Source organism: Globicephala melas, chromosome 1 (genome assembly GCF_963455315.2).
Source record: "Globicephala melas chromosome 1, mGloMel1.2, whole genome shotgun sequence".
Classification (NCBI taxonomy): Eukaryota; Metazoa; Chordata; class Mammalia; order Artiodactyla; family Delphinidae; genus Globicephala; species Globicephala melas.
This window is the reverse complement of record NC_083314.1, coordinates 160,868,452-160,890,973: the sequence shown is the minus strand read 5'-3', so window position 1 is coordinate 160,890,973 and position 22,522 is coordinate 160,868,452. Positions and strand designations below refer to the sequence as shown.

The following is a 22,522-nucleotide window of genomic DNA, read 5'->3' as shown; positions in this document are numbered from 1 at the left end:
CACTATCGCGGCCTCTCTTGTTGCGGAGCACAGGCTCCAGACGCGCAGGCTCAGTAGTTGTGGCTCACGGGCCTAGTTGCTCCGCAGCATGTGGGATCCTCCCAGACCAGGGCTCGAACCCGTGTCCCCTGCATTAGCAGGCAGATTCTCAACCACTGCGCCACCAGGGAAGCCCCAGGAGTCAGTTCTTGCTTTATCCTTCGATGCTGTAATGTTTACTTTTTAATCTGAAAGCTGCCTCAGATCATCTCTAGTATAAATCTTAAATAAATGCATACTGGTGACCAACGTCCAGGCCTGGAAGTTAGGGAAGGAAGGGCAGAACACCAAGCTTCTAGTTGAGAGGGACCCCGTACAGAGCCTCTCCAGGGATTCCTGGGGCTCCTATCACGACAGGGGTCTGGCAGGAAGGCCAAAGCAGAAGCGGAAGACCAATTGCTTTCCAACTCTGGTGCCACCTTACTGGGCCACCGCTGACAAGTCATATTCTTTTCCTCCACCAACTATGGCTTTCCTTTACCCTAACTATAAATGGAGATCTCCTCGGCCCCCATTTTTACATTAATAGCTAATAGCAACAACAATAATCGGTATCTTTTATGGAGGGCACCAGGTACTGTGCTGAGAACGTTCATAGATGTCCCTCTTTGAAACTGTCCCCCTCCATACCTGTCTAGTGTTTCCATCCCTTTGCAGATGATGAAATGCCAGAGAAGTCGAGCATGTGCAAAGCCACCCTTCAGTAAGTAGCAGAGCAGGAATTCAAATTCAAGTGTGTCTGCTGCCACCGCCCAAGCTCTTAATAATCTCCTCACAAATGGGCAAGGATTGGAGGCAATAATAAGGGATGAAATGCCCCGTGGAAATGGTAGGGATTGCCGATGGTGCTGCCAGGAAAGAGGAATCCCAGAGCCACAGCTTTGCTTCTAGAATCCTCTGGTGTCCTTTCCAAAGTCCTGGAAAGGGCTGGCTACTCTAGTTTTTGTTTTGTTTTTTCTTTTTTGGCCTCGATGCTTGGCTTTCAGGATCTTAGTTCCCCAACCAGGTATCGAACCCAGGCCCCCGGCACTGAAAGCCCAGAATCCTAACCACTGGACCACCAGGGAATTCCCAGGGCTGGCTGATCTGAAGTCAGGTTCAGTTCCTGGGACAACGTCCAGGGGAGGCCCATTCACGTGACAGATGGCTGCACCCTCCTCTCTTCCTCCTGTTCTGGGGTTTGTCCCGTAAGAAGCCTGCCTGCAGTCTCCCTATGCATGGGGCCCCCTCTGGGCGGTTTGACCCTTTAGGCACTATCCACTCTAGGCAACATGTCGCTTTAGGCATCATGTCACTGTCCTTTTCAGGGTCCTACAAAAAGTCTGAGGCCTGAAAATGTTATTATTATTAGTTCCACAATACAAAGAAGAAAACTGCAACATTGAAATCAGTAAATATTTAATTAAATGCTAAATGTACCATTATGTCAACTTCATTAACTGTTGAATTTAGTAGTCATAAGAATTTCATTACATCTGATAACAATTGGTAGGTTGGAGTTTTCTTACTGCACAAGATCTCCCAGGTGGGCACCAAGATTGGTGAGAAATCATAGCTGAACATAAATTAAATAAATTATTCATGGCCAAAAATTTGCAAAAGCAAAATGGCAAAAAAAACCTTTCAATTTTCCTTTACATTTAAAAAGAGATATTTATGGTGAGAGCTGGGTGTTGAAACTATGTTAGAGGACGGACAGGGCCTCCGCGAGTAAGCTGTGAATCCCCAAAGAACGTAGGCCGTGCCCACCTTTCTGAGTTCTCCGTCCTAGCCGTGTTTGTGTCTGTGATGGAAGCCACGTGAGGAGAGGCTTCGGCTGGAGAATAGGTAGGGAGAGTTGTCTCCTCCTGAGTCTTTCCTGGTTTCAAATAGAAAAGCAAGAATCCCAGAATCATAAATAATGAGAGCTAACATTCATTGGGTACGATGCATATACCAGACTCACTATTCTAAGCACAGCTCGTGTATTATCTCAGTTGCCGCAAAACAACTCTATGAGGTCAGTGTTTTATTATCCCTATTTCACAGATGAGCAAACTGAGGCATAAAGAGGTGAAACAACCTGCTCAGGGTAATAGGGGTTCACAAGTTGAACCCACTGTTCAAGGTGCTGAAGGTAGAATAGTGAAACCTGGTTCCTGCCTAGTTTAGAGCTTGAAGCGAAGGAGTCAATGGTCCTGGACACAATTTCACATGCTGGGCACAGAGTATATCAGTTTTCCCCACACCTACTGTGTAGCAGGCACTTCTGGAATGCTTTGCTCCCTTCCTGTGACAACGTGTAGGCTAGAGGTGTTATTCATCTCCTAGCCCTGTGCCTTGCACAATTTTGGCCATGGTTGGTGCTAAAAAACGGACAAAGCCTAGAAAGACTTAGTTGATGATTTGAGTCCATTCCTCCATCACAAAGCAAATTTCCCCAGTACAGCTAAAGTTCTCCCTCCCTACGCATAGCACAGAAGCTGTTATTGAGAAACTCCAGTGGCATGCACTTCAATGTAATCAACAAGGAAACTAATATACAGCACTTTTAGGTGTCTCTTGTGTGCCGGGTGTTGTTTTAGGGGTTTTCCGTTTGTTAAATAATTAAGTAGTAATAGGGCATTTACAATAATTCTACAAAATAGATATTCTTTATTGTCATCCCATTTTACAGATGAGGAGACCAAGTGTTATGAGCTGCATGGTGTCCCTCCAAATTCAGATGTTGAAGTCTTAACCCCTAGTGCCTCAGAATGTGAGGTACTATTTGGAGATAGGACATTTAAAGAGTGGTTAAGGTAAAAATCGGGTCTTTAGGGTGAGTCCTAACCCAACATGACTGGTGTTCTTATAAGAAGAGGAGATCAGGACATAGACATGCACAGAGCAAAGACCATATGAAGACACAGGGAGAAGATAGCCGTACACAAGCCGACAAGAGAACCTCAGGAGGAACCAACCCTGCCAACACCTTGATCTTGGACTTGTAGCCTCCAGAACTGTGAGGAAATAAATTTCTGTTGAGTAAGCCACCCAGTCTGTGGTACTTGGTTGTGGCAGCTCTAGAAAGCGAATACACCAAGGCATAGAGTAACTTGCCTAAGGATACATTGCCAGGAAACATGAACTCAGAATTTGAACCCAGGTAGTCTGGTTCTAGAGTCTATGTGTTTTTCAATAATGAAAGTGTTCTCTGTGCTGTCCATAATGGTAGCCGCAAGCCACACGTGGTTCTTGAAATGTGGCTAATGTAACTAAGGAACTGAAATTTTAACATTACTTACATTAAAATTAAAACAGCCACATGTGGCTAGTGGCTACCAGATTAGATGTGGTTTGCTTATACTGGCTCTAAGTACTCCACTTAAGTATTTTTTCATTAAAGCATAGTTGATGTATAATATTATATAAGTTACAGGTGTACAATATAGTGATTCCCAATTTTTAAAAGTTATACTCCATTTATAGTTATTATAAAGTATTTGCTATATTCACTGTGTTGTATAATAGACCATTATAGCTTATTTTATACCTAATAGTTGGTATCTCTTAATCCTCTACCTCTATAATGCCCCTCCCCCCTTCCATCTCCCCACTGGTAACCACTAGTTTGTTCTCTATATCTTTGAGTTTGCTTCTTTTTTTTGTTATATTCAGTAGTTCATTGTATTTGTGCTTTTTAGATTCCACATATAAGAGATATCATACAGTATTTTTCTTTCTCTGTCTGACTTATTTCACTTAGCAAAATGCCTTCCAAGTCCATCCATGTTACTGCAAATGGCAAAATTTCATTCTTTTTTATGGCTGAGTAGTATTCCACTGTATATATATATATATCTTCTTTATCCATTCATCTGTTGATGGACACCTAGGATGCTTCCATATCTTGGCAATTGTAAATAATACTGCTATGAACATTAGGGTGCATGTATCTTTTTGAATTAGTGTTTTTGTGTTTTTGGATATATATCCAGGAGTGGAATTGCTGGGTCATATGGTAGTTCTACTTTTAGTTTTCTGAAACACCTCTATACTGTTTGCCACTTAAGTTTTTTGCAGACTCTTCTAGATACCTCAGCTCTGTGTTCTAAGAAACACACCCCTGTCTTTGTTCTCTATCCCTGGTGTATTTCGTGTTTTGTTTTGTTTTGTTTTGCAATCCTTGGCCCCTGTTGCCTAGTCTCCTGCCGAAGGGGAGAAAGAACAGAAGGAATGAGTGAGCTGGCTAACTTTCCAGAATCCTGTGGCCTGGGCAGCACAGGGTCGTCGGTGTTCTGCTCTAAGCATAGGTGTTAGCCAACCAAATGCCAAGCAGCACAAACACTGAGTGACATTTTCAGAACTATTAATATTTCATCAGAAGTGATCACTTTGCCTTTAAATGCACTATCTTAAAAGGTTTTCTACATTCTTAACTATAACTTTATTCAGTCTAGGTCCTCAGAATTTTCCCCAAAGGAACACATCTTCAATTTTATAATGAAAATCAAAGGGGAATCAAGCTCGGATTTCAAAATTTAGAGTCAACATTTCCAGGAACTCAGGCCCTCTGTAAAGAGCAAGGTTGTGTATGGGGCACCTATGGTATGCCAGGCACTCCGTACAGTATGCCATGAATTCATCCAACACAGATTTATGAAGTGCCTACTATGTACCGGAAATGTGATCTTCCTAATAATTTTTAACACCATTTTACTAAAAAGGACCCCTCTCATCCTTCTGCTTCATCTCCAATGTTACCTTACCTACCCTAAGTGGCCTGCCTGCATGGTCATCTGATGCTGACTCCTCTTCTCTCCCCATTGCCTCACTTTGTTGGTTAGTTTCCATCAGAGCCCTTATTTCATCTGTAATTATTACTTACTTACTTGCTCTGCTAGTTGGCGATCTATCTCCCTCCACGAGAGAATATAGGGTCCATGAGAACAGGGACCATGCCAGTTTCGTTCACCTTCATGCTTTCTCACTGTCCCGCAACTCACCAGCACAGATACTCATCAGTATCTGGGGAATGAATGAAGGATGGGAGAAGCGAAGCCAGTTGTTAGGGTCACACAGCTAGTAAGGGCAGTGTCAGGATTCAACCCTACATGTACAGGCTGCCATCTCGTCTATTCGCGTCCAGGCTTCTTCTTTCCCGTCCGTCCTCTTGCTCATCCTTTACTGGGGAAACATTGGAGGAACAACCATTGACTCCTGGGGCTAGAGAGCCCCGGGCAGACGGAGGTCCCATGTTGGTTCCGAGTTTAAGGAAGCCCCTCTAGTGTGGGGCGGAGCCCACTGAGCAGCAAACAGTTAGCTTAGACTTTCTCTCTGCACCTCCGCCCACCCTGGGGACCGCTGAGCCCAGCGCTGGAGAAACCAGTCTGTATCAGTAGCCTGGGGTGCCTGGGTTTGAACGCCAGCTCCCCGCTTCCTAGTGGGCCTTGGACACACCCCTCTAGGACTTTGAGACTCGGTTTCCTCAAATGTAGAACAGTAATACATAACGGTACTAAATTCAAGGCCGAGCGCTTGGCACATGGTAAGCGCCTGGTCAAAGGGCAGTTAGGGGTGAAATCAGTGATCCCCGGGCAGGGACCGGCAGGCGTCCAGGTGGGTACTGAGGAGCCCGCGGCGGGGCGAGCCGGGGCAAGGTGCCCTTGACCTCTAATGGGGGAAAACGCTCTGGGGTCCTCTGGCCCCCGCCCCCACCCCACCGGAGGGCCTGGGGCACAGAACGAACGCAGGGCGCCCCGCGCACCGAGCCGTTGAGTTTCAAACCCAGCGAGGAATTCCAGCGCTGGATGGGAAGGGGGTGGGAGCCACCGGCACTGCAAATCGGCCCCAGCCCCCCGCGGAGACAGCACCCTTTTAAGGCTTTGGGACCCTTCCCCAATCCACCCCGCAACCCAGGGAAGGGACCGTGGCAGGTGTCTGCTGGGGGCGCCGGGACGGGCGCTGGGCACTCGAGACTGTTCCTGTGGGCAGTGGAGCGGCCAGGAGAGGGGGACTGGAGGGGGCGTTGGGGCGAGCAAGGCGGGGCTCGGCCGGGCGGGGGCCGTTGGCCCTCGGTGGGCGCAGGGTCCCTGGGAAGGCCCAGTGAGAAACCGATGGCGGGATCCCGGATCCCGGTGCCTAGCAGTGTGCCAGGCCCTCACCAGGTCATCCCCCAGGCTTAGCCAGTGATGATGAGCTGAGCCCCGGGCGCTGCCAGGAGTCAGGGGCCGGTGGCAAGGGGAGAGTGCCAGGGACTGTGGGGAGAGCCAGCCCTCCCCTTCCAGCTGTTCCCAGATGTCATTCTGCCTGCCCAGGGACCTGGCTCCTGAGCTCAGGGGGATTCCACGGTTACTAAGCTACTGTATTTTATTGACTTTTAAATATTTTCTTCTAAGGGAGAAGGGGATGGGGGGCAAAAGTCAAGAAAGAGCAAATAAAAACAAATCAAAATAAGTACCCCCTCCCCAAAAGAAAGCTGTCCTCCATCCATCACTTACACACAAATCGAAGGCCTCTGAACACAGTCACCTTGCTGGACCAGCAGCTACACAGAACTGACCTCCTGCTGCCCCATCCTCATCTCCCTTTCTGGTGAATGAGGGGTGGTGGTAGACGGTCCCCCGTCTTCGAGGCCTGGGTGGACAAAGGGGCTTCTGAAAAGAGAGGAAGAGGATGGCCAGCGGGAATGGTCTGGCTTTGTCCTCAGCCCTGGTGGCCAAGCGCCCCTCCGCCCTGGGCCCGTTCCCCAGGTACATCTGGATCCACCAGGACACACCCCAAGACAGCTTAGACAAGACTTGCCATGAAATCTGGAAGAGAGTTCAGGCCCTGCCCGAGGCCTTGCAGCCCAGGACCTCCAAGGAGCAGCTCTCTGCCCCCATGGCTGGCACCCCAAGAGACAATGGCCTCAGCTTCCAAGAAGAGTGAGTGTCCCCTTACGTGACCCAAGGGAGGGGGGAGGAGATGAGGTCTAACCCTCTGGGGGAGTGTTTTGACCTGTTGTTCAGTCTGGTTAAACCCTAAAGGCTGTGTACTTTTCCTCCACCCACCATGGTCCTCTGTCCAATAGAGCGTTGACTGGGATGCTGAAGTTACCTGAGTGAAGGGCCAGACCAGGGCTGTATTTCTGCTGCCTCTGTACCAGCCCACTCAGGGGACATTTCTCGTCTAAAGGCATTGGCAACTCCAAGGTAGATCTGAGGACCTTGAAAAACCGCCCTAGCCAGGGCTGGAGGCTAGAAGTCCGTGTCTTTCCCCAGAGGCAACTAGAAGATCCTTCTCCCCCGCCGCCCTCAAAGGCTAGGCATTGGCACAGATGAGTCTGATGGTTTTAAACCACATCTGGGATTCCCTAATACAGGGAGCAGCTGTCCCATTCAGCCTGCATAGAAGCCGCTGCGAGAGCGCACATCAAAATATTTACTGGGAAGGCACTGACATATTCAGAGGACATAACAGAAAATTAAAGTGCAGGAAGATGGCTGTAAATAGCCCATTTCCTGGATGGGAAATCCTGTGTCTGGGAAACACAGAGCTAAAAGTTTCTCCCCCAGGGCAAAGTTGGGTAGATGTTGTTGGGGACGGATATTAGAAAGGAGACTGAGGAACAGAGAAGAAGAAAGGACCTCGTTAGGAAAAGCGAGTAAATCCAGCGAGTTACTAATGCCACCCTTGAGCGCTTGTTTACTGCTTTGCATCTTCAAAGTGGGCTGCAAACATTAATTAATCCTCCCAGAGTCCCTATGAGGCAGGTATTCGCGTCCCCATTTTACAGATGGATTAAGTGTTAATAATTAAGTGCTAATTAAAGACTAAGTGATAATTAAGTGTTGCCTCTTCCAACACATGCTCCAGCTCAGCTCAGAGATGCTCTGGAGTGGGGCAACCCTGCAGGCAATTATGAGCTGAGTCTGGTTTCAGGGATTTCTATGCAAGAGCTAAGAAAGGCAAAGCGTAACTGCTCCCCAGTTCTGCACTCCATGCTGACCCTTTTTGGGCTTATTTACTTGCTACACATGAAGGCGAAAGGCACTTTGGCTGTTATTGCCTCCCCTGCCCCCTGCTCAGCAGTGCACGGCTGGGATGGGAATGGCCTGTCTACAGCCAAAATCCTGCTGTCCTGCCCTCCGCTGGCACTGAGACCCTCTCCGCTGCCCACTGCCATCTGCTCTGGAACAGGGCCTTGGAGGGGGCCTGTGGGGCTCTGCTCAGCTCTCAATGGCCAAGGAGCTGATTGGCCACTTTGTGGACCAAGGGTCAGTGGCAATTTCCAGTAGATTGCACCCTCTCTGCCAGGTCACACGGAGTTAATGGAAACAGACTCTACTTCCAGTCTGCACTTGGCCGAAAACTGAACTGGCCCACCTTTGGCCAGTCGCTTAACTCCATTTGGCCTTAATTTTCTCATCTGCAAATGGAGGATGATATGCCCTGCCTTGTCCATCTCAGAGTTGATAATGAGGATCGAATACAATGGGGACAGGAAACTGAAAGCTACGTTATTCCAGTGAGACTGTCCCTAAATGCAATTCTCAGGGTTCAGGGGTTTTGGTTGCTGTTTTTGTTGCCTTCAATCTGGGGTTTTCACATGATGCTCACAGACCTTAGGGTGCTTCAGGGACAACCTGGAGTCAAGTGTCCTGGTTGCTGGGTCCCGATCCCCACATCAGCCAGAGCTGTTCGGCTTTTATGGGTTTTTACTTACTGAAGTTCTGAGTAAAGGCTGCATTTGAAAAAAGGGTTCTGCTATGAGAAAAGAGCTAGGAAACCATTGCCTTAGATGAATAAACGATATCATAATCGTGCAGATATCAACCAAGTAGAGCACAGTGAGCTGTTCTTGAAATAAAGGCAGCTGCAATGGTGGAATCAGATAACTCTGGTTGCAGATCGCATTTCAGCCCTGTGCCAGCTGTGGGACTTGTTTAATTAATGTGAGCTTCAGTTTCCTCATCCGCCAAGTGGAGATGATTACTATGCATTTCATTGGGTTGTTGGGACGATTAAATGGGATATTTAAACATTCCTGGTAATAACTAGGATTTGTAAAAATTCCTTGTAATAATGATGATGATGATTTCCTTAAGCCCTACAATTATTACATGAAGTGGGTACTATCTTAAACTCCCCCTCTTTTTACTGTTTGTTATGCAAATGTTCAAACACATAAAATAGTATAATGAATGTCTGTCAATCAGCTTCATTAATTATTGACTTTGGGCCATTCTGGTTTCAATTCCTCCCTCCCCTATTTTTCAATCAGATCCTTTTTACAGGTGAGGTAACAGGTTTGGTGGGGTTCATTTCTCTGTCCGAGGTCCTACAGTTAGGAAGTGGTGGAGTTTCAGGAAACAAACCCAGGACCATCTTAGCCACTACGTGACAGAGTTAGCTGCCTTCTCCTAGAAATGAAGGCATCTTTTTGGAGACTCAAAATATTCGGCAGTCCCATGGTCTGAGTGATCACACATAGATAACAGATTTCAAATCCGAGGAGCTGTCCAGCATATTTGTGGATGGCTTCAGGCCCACAAGATAACCTCTCAGCTAATCTGCCTACTGTTTAATTTTGTAAACCCAGTTTGGGTTTTGGAGATGCTAACTGCTATCAGGGCAGGTAGATAAGTAAGCTCTAGAACTCTTGTTAGCCAGATTTTTTTTTTTTTTTTACTTTGTCCCCATATGTCATAGAAACCCAGACATTTCAAGTTTGAAAGGGATCTTGAAGGCTATCTTCTGCTGCTTGAATCCCTTCCCCGACATCCTTGCCAAGTGGTTATCCACTTGTACGCTTTCTTAGATGCAGAGCTCACCACTTCCTAAGGTAGCTCCTTCCTTGACTATGAACCCTGACTGTCAAAAAACCATTTTCTTCCTGTGCTGAAATCTGTCTCTATCAAACTAAGACCCATTAATCTGGAGTCTGCCCTTAGGGCTCCAAACCAAATCTATCCCCGCCTTCCTCTCAATAACCCTTTAGATATTAAAAGATGGCAACAACACTCCTCCTAGGATTTCTTGTTTTCACAAGCTGAATATCTCTGTTTTTCTAAGTTTCCCTTCATGTACCAACTTGGTCAGTTTCTTGCCCACACTGCTGGTCCCTGGGGCAGTGCAGCAACTAGAACCAAGTACAGTAATCCAGGTGTGATCCAATCCAAGCAGGTTGGATACTCCCCATCTATACTCTGTATTCCTGTTAATGGCAGTTAACACCACATTCGCTTTTCTCCACAAGCCAACTTCAGCCTATGGACACATTTTGAGTTCATTCATTCATTCATTCACTTATTCATTCAACAAGTATTTATTAAGCATCTACTATGTGCCTGGCTCTGTGCTAAGAGCTAGTGGGATAGAGCTGTAAACCAGATGAGATCCTGCCTTCCTAGAGCTTACATTCAAGTAGGGGAGAGAAACAGAAAATAAGTAAATAAAAGGGTATGATCACTGTAGAATGGGAAAAGAACTGGTATTCTAGTTGGAAGAAACCAATAATAAACACATAAAAATAAACCAAATAATTTCACCTAGCAGAGAGTGCTCTGATGGAAATAAAACTGACTAACGTACTAGCGGGACCTCCTTTAGACGGGGTGGTCAGGGAAGGACTCTCTGAGTAGAGGCGGTCATTTGAGCTGAGACCTGGACGCCAAGAAAGAGCCAGTCAGGTGAAGATCTAAGGAAGGATGTCCAGGCGGAAAGGAGAGAAACCACAGAGACTCTGAGATGTGAGTGGGCTCAGAGAGGGACAACGCGGCTGGGGTGTGGTGAGTCATGCGACGTGGCACAGGGTGACACCAGAGACAGTCAGGCAAGGTCTCAGAAGGCCTGGAGGACCACAGTAGGCAGTTCACATTTGATTCTCCATGCTATGGGAGACCTTTGGAGGTTTTTAAGAAGGGGGTGTAACACGATCACATTCACTAGGTTTTAAAGATGTCTCCAGCTGCTGTGTGGAGATGGTTTGTTAGACAGGTGAGAGAGCAAGTTGGGAGACCTCTGGGAAGATGCTACAATAGTCCAGATGAGCACAATGGTGATGATGGCTAGACCAGAGTGATTGCAGTGAAAATGGAAAAAGTGGGGGATTCAGCATGTATTTTTTTTTTAAGTCAGGAGATGTCACATTAAAGTCTCCTTTTTTAAAAAAAAAATTATTATTTATTTAATTTATTTTTGGTTGCGTCAGGTCTTAGCTGCAGCACGCGGACTCTCTAGTTGAGGCACGCAAGCTCAGTAGTTGTGGTGCATGGGCTTAGTTGCCCTGCAGCATATGGAATCCTAGTTCCCTCACCAGTGATCGAACCCACGTCCCGTGCATTGGAAGGCGGATTCTTTGCCACTGGACCACCAGGGAAGTTCCTTGGCGTGTATTTTGAGAGGAGTCAAAAGAGCCTGCAGATGGTTTTGGGCACACAGATAGTGACATCACAGCTGAATTGAGGTTTTTGGCTTGAGCACTGGTTGGACAGTGGTGCATTTGTCGAGGTGGGGAAGAAATGGGGAGAAATGGGCTATGGGAGAGAAATCAGTAGTTCTGTCTAGTGTCAATTAAACTCCAGACTCTTGTTCAGTTATCTTTTAATTAGTCTTAAATTTGGGCTGAGAGAATTGTGGAAAGCCACTTACTGACTCACATTCTAGGATTACCTATTCATTCAATCCCCCTGTTGCTAAAACTTCACAGCCTTAGAATGGGGGTTTTGGATTTGCCGTTGACTCCATTGCCCTGACTGTGAAATGGCATTTGTTCATTCCCTCATTTATGGAGTCATTCGACAAGCATTCACAGTTGCCTTCTGGGTGGCAGGTCCTGTGCTGGGTCCCAGGGATGCAGAGATAAGTAGGACAGAAGCCCATCTCTCTGAGAGCTCCCAGTCTAGTGGGTGGGACAGACACAGGTCCATGTGACAGCAATGATGTTCAACAAATATTTATTGTGCATGCCTGACAAAGTGTGAAAGCAATACAGTGGTGAAAAAGATGGGGATAGTCTCTGAGCTCCTACCTGGACCTTCGGTGTCTTGAGGAGGGCAGATCACGCATATTAGGTTAAAAGTCGGGAAGAAGTGCTAGTGCTGTGGGAGCACAACGAGGGGACGCGTGACCTGGGCTTGGAGCTCAGGGAAGGCTTTTTGGAGGAGGCTGGGGGAGGCGAGCTGGAAGGTCATCCTGAGCCAGACCCAAGTAGGAGGATGAGTCTACAGAAAGAAAGGAAATCTATTTAAGCATTTAAAAAACAGAAATGATTTCCTGACTGGCAGCCTTCTGAGGTATTATCGGTCGCATGAAGGAAGAAGGCTGTTTTGCACTTGCTCCAGTAAATTTTCACTGTTTGCACCCATCGGCCAGCCCTCCAGGCAGGAGAGCCACTGGGACTTGGAACCCAACGTGCTGCCTTGTTTGAACTGTTCTCCCAACAAACCAGTCCTTTGTTGCTACAGTTATTAAAACAGTAAGAGAGCCACCTTTCCGCTCTCATCCACCCCCATGCGGTTTCCTATCATCCCAGGGAGCTTCCCGTCCTTCCCTGCGCTTACAGGACTCATTCTGGAGGCTTTCTTCTCAAGACTCAGCTCAGGAAAAATGGGACGAATCCTGCTTTTTTGGAAAAGTTGCTTGGACTACATCCCCACTTTTATTTATTAAAAAATTTATTTTTTAAAAAACTTGAAACCTAGTGTTGGGAGTGATGAAGACAAGACTCACACGTGGAAACTCGGACGGATGCCCTAGAGCAGAAGCCAGTTCTGGAGACCCTTGGAGTCTAATGCTCACTCCAGGCTAGCATTTGCTCCCCTTGGAGGGGTCAAACCCCTCTTTGAGAATCTGAGGGAAGCTACCGTACACCTTTTGCCTGAAACACATCCTCACATCCCTTGACATTTTAGAATGTCAGAAAACCCCAGGCCCCGGGTTGGAATGCTTTTCTCATGGACACTTAGGTGTCCCCTTCCCTTAAGCTTCCCAGGGCTGGGTCTCAGCAACTACTATGACCCCAATCACATTGACATCAATGCATCCTCCATCCTGGTTGTCAAGTGAATTAGTGCACAAATAGTGCTGCAGATAGAGGTTCAAGGCCCTTGACCCTTCTCTCCTCCAGTCTCCTTACACGTCTGTCAGTTGCCTTCATGACGGTTTTTGATTCCCTGCTCCCTTGCAGGTCTCTCTTCTGCCATTTTCAGATCGTCTCCTCTTACTGTGCCTGGTTCCTTTCCCTCTTGGATGTCCTTCGCCCTTTACCAGCTTCATCTCCCTGAAACACATCAACAGCACTGCTCAGGCATCTTCCACGGCTTCCTCATTGTCTTCTGAACCCCCGACCTGGTCTTGAAAGAGTCTCTGCAGTTGGCCCTACCTACATCTCTAGGTGCACACCTGGCTGCTTTTCTCCAGACTCTCTGTAAACCAAGATGTGCCGCAAGCAGGTGCACATTCCCTTACCTTTGCTCAGGTTATTTCACCACCAGGAATGCCTTTCTTCCACCTCTCTCTGTCTACTGAAATCTTCCCCATCCTTAAAGACCTGGAATTAGTGTATCATTCAGTAAATGTTTCACTGCTCACCCCATTTAACATTTCTCCTTCCTCCCTCTTCCACGTTCCTTTTTTAAAATTTAAATAAACAATTATATCCCCTCCCTTTCCTAAGAGTTTAAAGGTGGCTCAGATAACAATAAAATAAGGAGTATCCCAGTATACTTCCTAGCTGTCACCAAATTTCTCAAACTTTCTGTGCCCCATTCTTCTCACCTGAAAGATGGAAAAAGTCACAGTGACCAGCCTGAAGGACTATTGTGGAGGTTAATGAAAGAATGTGTGCAAAGTTCATACAGCACCTGGCAGAAAATAGGGACTTCAAGTTCATCATCTTCATCATCACCCTATTATCATTACTATCAAGGACAAAATGACAAGGGTTCAGTAATCAAGAATGGTATGGGGAGAGGAGACTTATGTACCAGAAAAGCTAAGCTAAGGAAAAGTATTCAGTGGAGGCCAGCATGTTGCTTTGAGACTCTAGGCAGCTGGGGCAAAAAGTGGGAATATACCAGTTAGTTTCTGTAACTCATATCATCTAAGAAGAGAAAGCAGAAGAGGTCATCAGGAGAGATAAATCCTTCCTTAGCTCTGAGGACCCAATGGTAGGGGTCTTTATAGGAGGGTAATAGAAGGGAAGAGTCAGTTTATAACCAGCTCTTGTGTTGACCGTTGGCCAGAGGGGAGGACACAAAGTCCCAGTGGGATGTGTCAACGCCACTCTGGCATAGGGTTTCTGATGAGGTGGTCATCTGGCGTGTATTGTACGCTGCCGGTGGCAACAGTCTTTCTTCCCCCACCTGACCACGGCTTCTTAAGGGCAAGGGGTATGTCTTACTCATCATTGTCTCCCCAGCGCCCAGCCGAGTTCCTGGCACTCAGTGGCAATGCAGTGTGTATGAATGAATGAGTAAGTGAATGCTGGATGAACCATAAAAATGCCACTGCAAGGAGAGTGAGGCCCAGAGGTTGCCAGGATCCAAACCAGACGTCACAATCATCAGAGGAAGCATTGAGTGACGTAGGGACGGGATATCAGGAAGCCAAGACATTGCAAGGTCTTTTCCTCCTTCTGCCTTAAGCTTAAGAAGGCAACTAACATTTTCTTGAGCACCTAATATGTGTCAGGCTCTGTATTTCAATTTTCTGTTTATCACATTGTCTTAGCAACCCTTCCCAGTTGATGGTCAATATTATTCCCATTTTACAGATGAGGAAGCTGGGGCTCAGAGAAGTTAGGCAACTTGCCCAGAGTCATCCAGCTTGGAGGGGGCAGAACAAGGATAGGGACCTGGTGAAGCTTTAAGACCAGAGCTCTTTCCCTACCCCAGGAGCCATTCCGAATAGCCCTTCCTCCTTTTGCTTAATACTGGGAGCCACGAGCAGTGAAGGGAAGATGAATCATGATTAACATCCCACGTCCCGTGTCCCCCTTTTTATTTTAATTTTATGGTTTTGGGAGCCGTGTCACAGGTTGTAGGAGCCTGCAGAGATGGGCCACTGGTGGTTTGGTTTAATCCCCTTTTTAATATCTTTGTTGCAACGTTCTTTCCAATTCAGCTCCCAAGTCACATTTAAAAAATACCTCTTCCTTAGGGTAAGCCTTCTCTTATTAAACAGATTCAAATGAAAAGTTTTCAAGATAATTTGAACAATAAAAATCACTCTGTAGCTCCTAACCGAAGCTCCTTTATTGCTGTATTTATTCCTCAGTATTTCTTGTCTCATTCCCCAGCTCACTGAATCCTTCATCCCCCAGACCTTCCAGTCCGAGGCTCAACCCCTGCCTGCCTCTGTGTACTCCTTTCTCTCCCCTCCAGACAGATGGAGGGTCAGGGAGGGGGCAGAGTGGGAGGTCTCACTTCCACCTGCCAATCTGTCTTAGAAGACTGTCCCACCTGCCCTGAGGGACAGGCGGGGGTGGGGAGGGGAGCTGACGTGTCTGAAGGGAAATTCACACCTGCATGTGTGTCCTCAAGTGCATCATTTGTACCAGAACTGCAGGCCTTGGGGCAGAGGGTGGAGGAGGGATCCTGGCTCAGAATGCAGATGCCCGAGCCCCATTTTTGACCAACTGAACTGCCATTTCCCCAGGAGTGCCCAGGGAATCCGCATTTGAAACAAGCACCACAGGAGATTCCTGTGCATATTTGTAGGAAGTTCTCTGATACTTTGGGGGTCAAAGATGATGGAACCTTAGGCTTCAAAGGGACACCGCTTTGAGAAAGAGGTGTTCCAAAAAAAGCATGAAGGAAGGAGATCGACCGTTTTTGTGCTCTAAGAGGATGCCAGGGACATTGTAAAAATGGACTCTACTCTGTGTGAAGGCCTTTGCTAAGAAATGAGATGAACTTCTAGCCCAGGCGTGGCATTCGGGCAGCTGAGGGATTTCACAGTGTCTTCTCCCTTAACCCCGGGCGATGTCAGCATCCCCACGGTGCAGGTGACCGCAGTTTCAGCCACTTCCCGGCTTCCCACCCCCAGCCGGCCAGGCCCTGGGCTGCGAAGGGTCAGCGGGCCTCTGGGCACCGCACATCTCTCCGTCAGAGCCGCTAACATTTGCATAGCGCCTGTTACAGTTTACCAAGCGCTTTCACATTCATCATCTCACTTAATCCTCACGCAGCCTGGAAAGCGGAGGAGGGAGGGGGTGGGAATCAGAGTTTTCTGAAGGCCCGCTGCCCACCACACCCCCACCAGAGAAGGGCCAGCAGGTGGAACTCAGTGGCTTTCCAGGTACCTTTGGGACACAGGTACACAGTCGCCTGGAATGGCGACTGAATCTGCAGTTTCTCTCAACTGCCCCTCCCCCCTCCCCCCCCCCCCCCCCCGACTGAAAACAGTTGGCCCAGTCCCCTCAGGCTGTGAGATAGGGGAAGCCACCCTCCTTCCCCCTTTCTTTCTTCCCGCTGGGTTTCTACAAAGCTATGGCGGTGGTGTGTGCCTGGGTGTATGTGCACGGTGGTGAGGTGTGTGGGCATGACTGTGGTGTGTTTGCGTGTGTGGGTGTGTGCACGTCTGTGGTATGTGTATTGGCATGGTTGTAGCATGTGTGTGTGTGTGCATGGCTGTGGTGTGTGCGTGGTTGTGTGTGTGTGCACACAGGTGTGTGTGGTTGTAGCACAGCTGTGTGCCTGGGTGTGTGTATGTGCATTGGTGTGTGTGTGTACATGGCTGTGCTTTATGTGTGTATGCATATGCGTAAGTGTGTGTGTGTGCACGTATGGATTGGGATATGTGCATGTGCATGTATGTGACTGCTGTGTGTGCACACATATGTTGGTGTGTATGTGTGTGCATGGTGTGGTGTGTACACCCAGGGCAGTTCAGTGAATCCTAGCTCTGGAGGAGAGGAAAGATGAAGACACCAGGTAGCTTTGACAGAGGTGGCTGTGTCCCTTCCCTCCACATTGGGCAGGGACCATCCTGGGTGCTGTGACGTAAGCTCCAGGGGCATTGAAGATGGGTCCCTGTTCCCCAAGCAGACAGGAAGACCCAGAAATGTCCACCAGCCTTGGTCAAGTGAGGATGGGGGCCAATCGGGGGATGATGACTTTAGCTTCTTCATTTAAAAACTGTGATAACTGTATGTCTCTGTGCCCGTTAGCTTTTGATAAACAATAGTCCCTTGGTATCTACAGGGGATTGGTTTCAGAATGTCCATGGACATCAAAATCTGCGGATGCTCAAGTCCCTTACATAAAATGGCGTCGTATTTGCATATAACCTACACACATCCTCCCGTATACTTTAAACCATCTCCTGATTACTTATAATACCTCATACAATGTAAATGCTATGTAAAGAGTTGTACTATACAATGTAAATGCTATGTAAGTAGTTGCCAGTGTGCAGCAAATTCAAGTTTTGCTTTCTGGAACTTTCTGGAATTTTTTTCCCAGTATTTTCCATCCACAGTCGGTTGAAGCCACCAGTGTCGAACCTTTGCATACAAAGGGCCGACTGTGTAACAAACCACATCAAAGTTTAGCAGCTCAGCACCACAGCTTCCTACTTAGCTCCCATTTCCGTAGTGGAGCAGTCTGGGCTGGGTTCCGCTGGGTGGTTCTTCTGGGAGAGGCTTGGGTGGGCTTGGCAGGAGGTGCCTCGTGCCCACCCACACATCTGCAGTGTCTGTCGTCACCCAGGTCTGGCTAGTCAGCTGAGGACCTTGAGGTGTTTCTCCACGGGATGTGTTATCCTCCAGCAGACTTTCCTGGGTTCGTCTATGTGGAGGTTGCTGAGTCCCAAGAGAAACAAGAGGTTAAGCCCTAATGCCCAAGCACTTTCCAAATCTCTGCTTTGTTACTGGACCAAGGTGCATGGGAACCACCATAGGGTCAAAACTGTAATTGGTCCTCACACCACCCCACTGGAGCTGTTGTGGGAATTCAAATGAGAGTTTTGCATGGGGAACATTTTGCACAGTGCCTAGCTGGTTAGTTCATTCTCCGTAGATGCTCATCCTTCTGATTTTGTGAACTAGAACCTGACGTTTAGGCATATTAGACAGCTTGCTTGAGGGCTGGCCTCCATTAAGCAGTGGGAATCCAGTTTCTGCCTCCTTGCAGGCACTGGGCTTTTTAGCCGCTCTGCTCTGCTGCCCCACCCACGCAGACACGTGAAGTCGGCCTCACCCCCAGCCAGGAGGTCAGTCTCCCGATGGAGCCAGAGCCCTTCCCTTGCTTCGGTCTTCAACCACCCATGTTGCCTGGGCACCGGGCCTGGGTACCGTGTTTGTCATCAATCTGAAATGCCATAGTGGGAAGAAAATAGTTGTTTTGGTGTCCTCTTCCAGCACTAACAATTTTCTGCTTGCATTTTTCTGTTGTTTGGCTCAGATGAATAGCAGTTTTCATCTTTGCTCTGTGTTATCATGAACACAGAACTGCTGTCGGGGAGCTAACAGCATGCTTGCTTAGTCATTATTCTGGGAAGGGGTGCCAGCTAGTCAATAGCCTTTATTTTTATACGACTCTATACACTGCAAATGCAGAAATGATGCGCGGGGCCCGTGTACAGAGTCGTCATCAGACACCTATCATCTCCGGAGGTGGGCAAAGCAGAGGTAGTGGCAGCAGCTGGAGCCCCAGCACCAATTCTGACTAGCTTCCTTTGTCAGTGCCCGGGAGTTGGGTTAACGGCCCCGAATGATTCACTGTGATAGAGTCTGTGGCAGATTTTATGCTTTTTACCAACTCAAAGCAGAAAGCAAATAGCACGGGAGAGGTGCCAGCGTCGGCAAAACTTCTTAAGAAGAGAGGAAGGAAGATAGATACCAGGAAACGCGGGCGGGCAGGCTCGACGTGGAGCCCAGCAAAGTTGTTGGGAGGGAAAAATCCGTGAGCCCCAGAGTGGTCGCTAAGAGTTGGGCGGGGTCTGTGTGGGTTCTGCTGTGGGACTGACTTACAGGGGTTGAGAGTTCTTAGGACCTTGCCAAGCAGGCTGGTCAGTGTCATCCGGTCAGCTCACAGGGGTGCCAGGCCCAAGGTGGGACATGAGATGGAAGGCCAGAAATAGAATCAAATCCAGGCAGGTTGCAACCATTGAAGGAGTTGGGCAGTCTTTGGCCACACAACTCTTGATTTCAAGAGTTTCAAGAAATGGACAAGGGTAAAGACAAGTTCGTGGGCCAGTTTATTCATTTATTCCACAAATCCTTACTGAGCTGGAGGTATGTGCCCAACACTGCTCGAGGTCCTGAGGCCTCCATGGTGAACAAGATACAGTCCCTGCCCTCAGGGAGGATGAGTTGTTGTAGGGAGTAAAGACATAAAAAAGTACTATATGATGGTGATAAACACTAGGAAGAAAATAAACAGATTGATGGAGCATAGAGTGCCTAGTAAGAGTCAGTCAAGGGATGATCTAGCATCCAAAGGAGGTGCAAAGGCCCTGGGGTTGGAATGAACTTGACATCCCAAGGCATATTTATAATACCAGAGTGGCCGGAAGAAGAGGAGTCAAAGCAGGAGGGGGTAACAGGGCCACTTTGTGGGGTGCCCCAGGGGGTCAGAAAGGAGTTTGGATTTTTAGTCTATGTGTAGTGAGAATTCACATAAGGGTTTAAGTGGGGGAATGGTTTGATCTAAGTTCTAAGAATGTCTTAGCTCTGCAGGCATGCAGTTTTCTAGAACAGAAAAGAGCAAACGAATCTTGTTTTCTTGGGGCTGGAGAGGGCAGTTAGGGGAGACCCTTGCTCAGAGACTTGTAATTGTGTGCATTACACACAATTACACACACACAGTGTAATTGTGTGCTGAATCTTGACTGCAGCAAGGTATTTGATAAAGGCTGTCTTGGAGAAGTGGAGATGGGATGATAGCGACTGGATTGATTTATTCCCCCAAAGTGTTGATCCAGGATTACTGGCAGACTGGGGGCGGGGGAGGGTTTCCAGCAATGTCCCTAAGGCTCAGCCCTGGCCTCCCTCCCCTTCAACATTTCTATCCATAAATTGGTGGGGGACCCAGAAGGCGTGCTTATGAGACATGCAGCTGACACAGAGCTGTCAGGGACAGCTAATGCCACGGATGACAGGCTCAGGATTCGCCGTGATGATCCTCCACAAGCTGGAGTGAGGGGATGATCCTAGCCATATCCCTGATTGCATTCAGATTGGGGAACAAAGCCCAGCCACGGAGCAGGGGCCGGTGGACCTCACTGGAGAACCATCCCTGGAAAAGAAGCCGGGTTGGGGTAGGAGGAGGTCAGGAAATCAGCCGGACCCGGCAGCATCCTCACACCAGTCTCTTCACTTTCTCAGCGACAAGGTCCTTCGCCTCTTTCAGGCTCACTTTTCCCATCTGTAAAGGGAGAATGATATTGTCTATTGCCCAGGGACGTGGAGAGGATTAAATGCAAGCATATATGTGGATGCCTAGCTTCCAGTCTGGCCTGTAGTGGATTCATGGCAGATGCAAAGGAAATAGGAGTTTGTAGAGGCTGTCTCGGGGAGGGCCAGGTGCTCCGGGCCAGCCTTTCAGGGACACATGGGGGACCCACAGCCAGGGTGGGCCCCTCTGTTCTTAGCACTGCCCTGCCCCTTCTGGGAATGCCAGCTTCCTAAGAGGCCCATTGACCCCCATGATGTGTCCAGAGGAGAATGACCGGGGAATATGAACAGGGGTTCACACTCAGCCCCTGCTGGGTCCTCTCTGCCAGCCTGGCTCCCGGGTGGGGGAGGGGTAGGAGTATCCTCTCAGGTGCAGAGAAGGGACTGCCTGTGGGATGGCTTTTGGTACAGGGACCTCGGGCCCTGTGGGTCTTTTAGAAGCTGCTTTGACTTCTCCTTGGAGCTGATACTTTAAAGGATTCAGTGGTGAGACTTTTGTGTGTACGTCTATTATAGAACATTTTTATTTTAGGAAAAAAAACAACAACGAGAAACCAAACACAGGTAAAAATAGAACAACTAGTATGTGATGAACCCATGTACCCCTCACCCAGCCTTAGCGATGATCAACATAGGGCCAATCTTATTTTGTCTATTCCCCCCGCCCCCATCTTTTCCCTCCCCTTGCTAGGTTAAGTTTAAAGCCAATCCCAGACATAATGTTACCTGTAAATACTTTAGTATGTATCTATAAGAGATAAGGACCCTTTTTGTTGTTGTTTAAATATAACCACAATACCATTATCCCAATTTTAAAAAATTAACATAGTTGAGGAATTCCCTGGCCGTCCAGCGGTTAGGACTGTGCACTTTCACTGCTGAGCACCCGGGTTCGATCCCTGGTCAGGGAACTAAGATCCCGCAAGCCTGGCGTAGCATGGCCAAAAACAAAAAACAAAAAAATAACATAATTGTGGTGAGTCTTTCCAATCCAGAAGATCTGCTGGTACATAACTTGCTTTGCAAGTTTGGGGGCAGGCACGGGAGAGACAAAAACTGGTCCCTCAAGTATCTGGTTTCTGTGACTCGAGACTCCCCTGTTCCCTTTGAGGGTGATGATTGGCAGTCTCTTTATTCCAGGTGTTCCCAGGGACACGGCAGGAGAGGGGGGCCAATTTATAGACCGAGTCTAGAGTGAGAAGGAGGAAAGGATGGGAATAGGAGAGAGGCCAGGGAAAGAAGGGGAGAACAGAGTGGACCGCCTTGCCTCATACACGGCTTTGATGGCCTCCGGGATCTTCCAGGGCCAGCCTGCTCCCACTCTGCCGCTCACAGCCACCGTGTACCCAGGGCTTCCCTGGTGCGCGTGTCCATGCTGAGCCTGCACAGGGGTTACTGCACCAAGCTCTCATCCCACCCAGCGTCTGGGCACTTGTAGTGTCATACCCATGTCACAGGTGTCATACCCTCATCACAGGGGAGTCCCTGAGTTTCCAGGATTTGACGTGAAATACGCAGAGGTGCCCGATTCTGACCTCAGTCTGTTTGGCTGGAGTCTGCTTTTCCTGGCACCTCTCTCAGCTGCCAGGCCTGGGGAGACCACATGGGGGGCTGGTGGTCAGGAGGCATTGCTTGCCTCGGTTGTTAGAATAGTGACAAACTCCCAAGTTTTAAACTCTTCCCTGTGCTTCCCAAGTGCCCTGGCTACCCAAAACCTTTTCCAGGACCCTCTGGGCTTCATCAGGACCCAGCAACTAAGGGGTTAATACCCAGCACAGTAGGCAGTGGCTGGTCGTCAGATGTGGAGACTGTCCCCGGTTCTATGTGTGATAACTGAGTCATTTTGTGCCTGCACTGCACGTGTGTGTGTGCGTGTGTGTGTGTGTCCACGTGCGTGTGCCCATACACAGAGCATTACCAGGAAGGACCGTCCCTGCTGGGCGCATTCCCCAGTCATTATTTTCGGGGCTGACTCCACCCACAGAATGGGTTGGCAGCGCAGGAATGTGCACAGGGCCTCCCCAAAGCTCCACTCACAGGGGGCTTTAGTTTTTCCCTCTGCCTCTTTTTTGCCATTTTCACCACCTTCTACCAGCGGTAGAGCATTGAGCAGTTTCCAGAATGCTCTGTGTAGGCCAC

General features: G+C 48.3%; 1 protein-coding gene across 1 annotated transcript in view; it reads left to right on the top strand.

The window, feature by feature from the left end:
- Positions 1 to 6,642: 6,642 nt before the first annotated feature.
- Positions 6,643 to 22,522, top strand: part of C1H1orf94 (chromosome 1 C1orf94 homolog) — a 35,918-nt gene continuing 20,038 nt past the window's right edge. Inside the window, exon 1 of the mRNA XM_030882803.2 lies at positions 6,643 to 6,926. Coding sequence (XP_030738663.2) covers positions 6,676 to 6,926 — 251 coding nt within the window. The 5' untranslated portion in view covers positions 6,643 to 6,675. The remainder of the gene's footprint in view (positions 6,927 to 22,522) is intronic.